The 7,023-nt window shown below is 34.3% G+C and overlaps 1 protein-coding gene across 1 annotated transcript; it reads right to left on the bottom strand.

Moving 5' to 3' along the window:
• Positions 1–5,805: 5,805 nt before the first annotated feature.
• K441DRAFT_557411 (uncharacterized protein) lies at positions 5,806–6,042 on the bottom strand (the record flags this gene model as incomplete). Its single annotated transcript, XM_067643375.1, has 1 exon — positions 5,806–6,042. A coding segment is annotated over one exon (237 nt), but the record flags the coding sequence as incomplete, so codon positions are not given.
• Between the last annotated feature and the right edge of the window lie 981 nt (positions 6,043–7,023).

Below are 7,023 nucleotides of genomic sequence, written 5' to 3'. Positions count from 1 at the left end.
TTTGACGGAGGGAAGGTTAGTACTTAATATATTAATGCGCCTCCGGGTCTATTGCTGACTTTCTCGCTAAACTAGAAACCTAGTTATGACGAGCGCTATCAGGGATATAAAATAGCCGAGATAGTTAATTAGGTAGTTAATGGACTGGCTGCGAAATAGGAACGGAAAGCCCTGCTTATCTATGCAGCTTTTATAAGTTAGACTATATATAGGTTACCTTATAATATAATCGCTAATATAGTAATAGGAAAGTAATACGCCCTTACTAATGTAGTAGAGTTAAGATAAGAGATACGCATTTAAATAGCGTAGGGAGTAGTAGAGGCGCTAGAATAAGATAAAATTCCTACTTTAACCTACGCGCTATTTAATCCTACCTATAGGATAAGCTATAACTAGTATAGGGAGTAAGTCTGCGCACTTTAAAGTTTACGGTATTTTAAGACTAAGATTAGCTGTAGATACTTTGATATCTATAGGGCTCTTAGACTTACTAACTTTATAACCTATAAATTTCTACCTAGAGATCTGCTAGAACCTTATATTTATAAGATTAATAAAGATAGTATAGCTAGCTCCCCTTCGCCTAAGGTTTTATTTGCAGCCTAAGAAGTCTATATTAATAATAACAGCGCTCTAAGTAATTAACCGTACAATGTCCTAGGTAAGTTAAATTAGAGAGATAAATTTCTATAGAGTTTTAATAATCTATTTAGGATCTCTACTAGGAGGCGCTTCTCCGTATATAACTACTTCCTATATAGAGAAGACACTTAATAACGTTAGAGGATAAGATTCTATAATATAGCGAGGATTAGACTTAGGGATAGAGGACGGCTACTAGCGTGTGCCTTCCCTAATAAATATATGCTTAATTAAAAATTACACCAGGACACTTTCTGCAAGTCTAGATTAGGACTATATATTAGATAAAGATATCTAGATTCTCTTAAACACGATGCTAGATAAGTTAGTCTTAGAATAGAATAAGGAAGTAGAACTAAGCGACTAGCAGCTCTTAGACGGGCTTTTAGATAGGCCCTTAGACGGGCTCTTAATAGCCGATAACTCTTTTATAATGCCTAATACGTCCTTAAACTTATAACATTATCCCACCACCTATTATGGGGATGAATTTCCTTACCGCACTAGACTATATACCAACGTCGTAAATATTCCTCCTTTATTAGGAGGGTGAAGGTATATTAAGTCGCCTCGCTATACTATCGCGTCGCCTATATTTAGTCTCACTGGAGCTTTTTTCTAGGAGGACGCCGCCGAAGGCGACTGGTTATAAGATCCTTTAATAAAGATATACCAGCCGTTTTTGGGTTTAAGTTCGGTTAGGGCTATAGTAACATATACTACTTCCTTCTCTCCGCTATAACCTTTAGTGGTTAGGGCCGATTTGCGAAAAACTCCGTTGTAAAAGGATCGAAACTAAGGAATAGGTTTACGCGTAAGGAACTTAGTAAAAGAGGGTTCGCTACTTCTCTTCTACTATATATTAGCAAACGTTAAGTAAATAATACGCCTGACTTACTTTAATAAACTTATCCTGTATGTTATAATAGACTAGGGGTACCTTATACTCTATATACTTATCTATTTCTCTCTTAACTTTTATATCCTTTATCGCTAATAGCGCTTGTTAAATAAGGGATAGAGAAATCACTCCCTGGATAACTATATAGCCTACGCTATTTACCATTATTAATTAAATGCTTCTATAATAGGTGGTTAGGTATAGATATAAGGGAGCCTATAAGGCTATTACACGCTAGCGCGTAGTACTTAGTATAAAAATCATCGGCTTATATAGGACGTAAAACTTCCACCTTTTATAAAAATGCCATACCGCATTTATTTATATCTTCTGCCGCTATTAGTGCCTGCATATTTCTTCTATTTAGGTTAGGCAGCAAACTCTCCGCTAAACGTAGTAAAAATCACCAGTATCGTATTTAGACTGGCCCACATTAGCTTTAAGTATAAATTTACAACCTAAAATATTAACAATTCCTATATCTACCCCCTTATTTTAAAAACCAACCCAGAGAGTTTATATACATTCTAAGAAATATATAAGTTATTATTTTTTAGTATAATGGCATTTTTCTACAGTTCCGCAAAATGTGCGATTATACTTAAGTTTACTATAAATATACTTATCTTCAATATATAGTAAAAGCCTAGTGCACAAAATATTAGAAGATATAAAAGAGGTGCCCTGCAAATATAGTTGTAATATAAGATTAGAATTATTTTCTACGTAGCTAGATATATCTAACGCGCTATATAGAGAATATCGCCTTAACGAAAACTACGGTTCGTTTTCGCTGCTTACTTAGAGGTTATTGCTAAACTAATACTGGTCTAGAAACTTAGGCGATTGTAAAGATATATCTATAAGCTTAAAGAATATAGGAGGTAGGGTAGGAACCTGGAGGCTAAGTAAATGAAAAGAAACGGAGCTAGCTTCTATACGCGTCCTTAGCACTAGTAGCTGCCTTACGTCTACGCAAAGGCGAATACTAGAAGGGCTTACCGGTTTTCTCAGCCTAGATTGCTTGTAGAAAGCTACTAAATGCGAACATTAACTACGTTTTGTATGCAGCGGTCTTTATCTAAAACTTACTAGCTAAGGCAAACTTTATAAGGCCTCTATCTTTATTAAATGCCGTATTAAATGCGTTTAGTACTTTATAGGATATAATTGTAGAATAAGGCTCTGTAGGAAGCTAAATATGCAAGACCCTAGAGTTGGAAGTAAATATATAGCCAAATATATAGGACCGACTACCTTAATGCAAGGTAAATAAAGCTAAATATTTTTAAGCCTTAGCTAATTATTTATTTAATCTAGTTCCAACTTAAAAGACAATTAAACTTATAAATATATTTAACCTTAGTGCTTATAGCTTTATATATCTTATACGCACCTACTATTTTATAGGCTGTGGCTATGCGGATTAGGACGTCTGGGAGGAAATAAATGGCTATAGCAAACAATGTATAGGCGACAATATTACGTAAACCAGAGGAGTATTAGATTAGGCGGGGAGTTATTATAAATATGCCTACCCTACTCTAGAGTTATAAGACCTCCTTAAATACACCTATGGCTTTAACTATTGCACGTATAATATAATCTACTATATCGCCCCTAATTCGAGTTTTTATTACTACTTGCCTAGCTTTATTTGATTTTTATAAATCGGATACTAATTACGCGGACATAGAGTTAATTTATATATTCTTAAAGTAAACGTTTAGTTTTATTAACACCACGGTAGATATAAAGCCTATACGGCATTTAATTACAAAAGTGGCAAGATATATTTGGATTATCTTTAATTACGGACTTCCTGAGAATAATTATAAACCTCCTATAGCCGCGTTTTAGGTATTAGATAAATCTACCTTTTTAACTACTAGATTTTACCATCTAAGATTAGAGAAAGAGGTAAATAATACGGTGGATATATCGCGGGGTCGTGGCGTAAGATTTCCTACTCGAACAGACCTTCAGAAGAATTGAGATACTTAAGAAAATGTAAAGCAATAAATTTTGTCTTTAAACTCTCTATATAAGTCTATCTGCAGCCCTACAAATTACGTATTAAGCGCTAAGAAGGGGACCATTAATAGTATCCTCTCTTATTATTTTAAGTATAATATTAGGAACATTATACGTTAATGTCATTGCCTATAAGGGAGACGGCAGGCTTGCCGTAATATAGCGTATAAATGTAACTAAAGCAGAAGAAAAAGCAGATACTATAACTATATAGGTGCTACCTATTAATATAATGGCCCAGTAAACCTGGTTTCGTTTTGTCTTCTAGCGTATAAAGGTAGTATCGCTAATTGTTATATACACTAATACCTACTATGCGTAGAATCTAAACCCATAATGTTGGCCACGACCGCTGCTTGTTGCCGGCTTGGTACGGGCCATAGGGTAAGGTAGTCATAGGAGCTAGGTAATCGTGCGAGCTAGGTAACTAGTAGGTCTCTCCCTTTATTAATTTACGGAATGCTAACTAATTTTAAGAGAAATTTCTATCCTCCACTAATTAATAAGCCAGCGTGGCGGAGTTGTAAGCGATATGTAATACCTTAGATTAACTAACTAATAATATATTTGTTGGAAGCCAGAACTATAGCTAAATATTTAATTTAGAACTATTAAATATCAATATCTAAAATCACACCCGCGTTAAGGAAGAGAACCATTATATAACCACTAGAAGGTAGGAAATATTCGCACAAAAGAGTCTATACCGTATCTTGGCCGGGACCTTTTATCTCCTTATTAAACTCCTTAATAAATTTTAAAACTACTTTAAGATAAAAATAGAACACTGGAGCTCTATCCTCAATCGCTAAAGCAACAGCTATTTTAATAGCATTTTTAATCTATAATAAACGAGCGATTAGCACAATAGTTCTCTATTAGGAGGTTAAGGTGGTATACCTATTAACTATTAAGCTCCTTTTCTGCTAATCTCTTTAACTCGTTGGGACTATATCTAGCTTCTCCTTCGGTTGTAACTGCCTTTTTTAAGAAACTTTTCTAAAGTTCCGTCCGCGTCTTAGTCGTTAAAGTATTATATAATATAGCAATATGGATTCTACTTTATATTGCGTTATTAAATTTATTTATACAATTAGTAGTAAGGAATATAATTCCTTTATAGTATTTAAGTATGCGCAAGAAAATTATAATAAGGCTGTTGCTTATATGATCCAGTAATCGTTTCTATATAAATACGTCGGCTTTATCTAAGAGAAGCATAGTTTCCCAATAGGCAGCCAGCCGGAAAATACAAAAAAGCTTATCTTTAATGTCCTTTGGGTTAGTGCCTAGTTCCCCACTAGATAATTAGAAAAGTTAGGTAATAGTAGCAGTGTAAATAAGCGGGAGCGTACTATATATAGCGGTTTTTAAAGCATTTTTAAAAGTCCTTTAGCGGTTAAAGTCTTGCCAACACCAGTAGGGCCACTAATTCACGTATTAGGTTTTTTAAAAAATAAAGGAATAAGGAGAATATTATACTATAGCAGCATTATTAGACCTTATCCCTTGCCCGCTACGAAATTATTAAACTAAGTACGAGTCGCGCTTGTTAAGTAAGAAGCTATAAGAGCCTTTATAAGCTTCTTCCGTTTCTTTAAAATCGCAAGGCATTTAAAAGATTGAGGGTCCTAGTAGATATCGCTAATATTATTAACAGCAAACTCTACTGTAGGGCATTAAATTAGCTTTACGCTCTTCCCTAATCTGCGAATCTAGGAGATATAAGACTTACACTAGCATTTTTTGCCTAGACTGAACCCCTATACGGTTGGGCTGTATATAAGAAAGTGTTCGTTTGGTAAACCCTTTATGCCATTACTCTTAACTTTATTAAGTTTCTTCTCTAGAGGATCGTTAAATTGTATCCAAATACCGCTTAAAAATTGGCGCCTTTACAGCTTATCGATACTGGGTTTACTATAGTTTGGATTATACTCCTGGAATAGTGCCATATTGATTATAATACGGCCATTAACAAACACCTTAATGAGATGTCCATTGTCTATATAAAACGTATTACCCCTATATTGCTAATAATGCTTCCCCTTTAAGAAAGTAAACTTCTAACCGCGCTTAGTAAGTTTACGCTTCTCGTTTTCTGCGTCAGGGTGGTATTTAAGAGGAAAGTATTTAAGGCTATATATTGGCTTTAACCCCTAGAACTTCTAAATAGGAATTACTGTTATAGCTTTACTAAATCCTTTACTATTGTTATCTATATACTAGCCTTTAATATAAAAGAACTCTTCCCCTTTATAACTAGTTCTCTCCTTACTAAAATTAAATTTAATGTATCTAGGCTTCCTGGTGCCGAGACATTTCCTATATATAAGATGATTTGGCTTAAAGAGAGCCCAGAGTATATTGTATGTAATTTCTCCGCTATATTCTAACGAGTTAAAGCGTTGTTTTGTAGAGGTGTATATAGTTTTAATATAGGTTACTAATAGATCAAGATGTTAAAGGGCTAAAGGATTATAAAGGGTTCTGCTTATTAGAGCGTTACTAAAAGCATCTAGTATAGGGATAAAGTGGTATAATAGGTTCTACTCTACCTAGTTAAACTATTAGTTAATCTAAGGTATTAAAAGCCCTACTTATAGAGGTTGGTATACCGTAGGCTTATCTTCTTTAAGGGAAGTTCCCTTTATATATTAAAGGACGGACCTAAGTATATCCCGCAGGCCTTTAGAATTAACATTAATATAATATATTGCCTTGCTAATCTTCTTACCTAGTATTTTACTATTAGTAACGGAAACCCAGTAGCTACCTTATACTTACCTCCCTGCCTACAAATAATAAATATATGCTTATTAAATTTATCTACCTCTAGAGTTGGCGCTGATTTAACTCTTATATATTTAAAGGTTGTAGGATTTTAGCTATACACAGTTACTTAGCTAGGCTATACTTATAGTTTATTAGGGATATATATTTCATCAACTATCTTATAACCTAATATCGAAGCTTAGGCTCCTAGTTAGGAATCTATAGGTTGGATTTAAGAAGATAGCGGTAGATCTAAGCTACTTAAGGGTGTGACTGTGGAGCTTAAACGCGCTGCCTCTAATGCTTCCGGCATTGTTACTTAGTAGATGGCGTAGTAATAATCTAAAGTACGAAATTAGGGTAAAGTTTTTAAGAGAAGCTTAATAGGGTTACTTCTCGAAAAGCTCCCTACTTTATACTGTTAATAGATATAAGCTATAGCGGTGTCGCGAATATTTACAGCACTACTCCTTTAGCTACGCTATCCCTTATCTATATTAGAGGATGCTAGATAGTATACGTTAATATAGATCCGACATAGAGTAGAGCTTAATTAAGCGAACCTATAGAGTTTATTCTTATCAGAGCTGTAGAGACTTATAGCTTATATTAGGGATTATAGTCCCAACTATTAGTCCTAACTGCTAGCTAGCTAATATATTAGAGTA

Source organism: Cenococcum geophilum (assembly GCF_001692895.1).
Source record: "Cenococcum geophilum 1.58 unplaced genomic scaffold K441scaffold_18, whole genome shotgun sequence".
NCBI classification, from domain to species: domain Eukaryota; kingdom Fungi; phylum Ascomycota; class Dothideomycetes; order Gloniales; family Gloniaceae; genus Cenococcum; species Cenococcum geophilum.
This window is presented reverse-complemented; position numbering and strand designations above follow the sequence as displayed.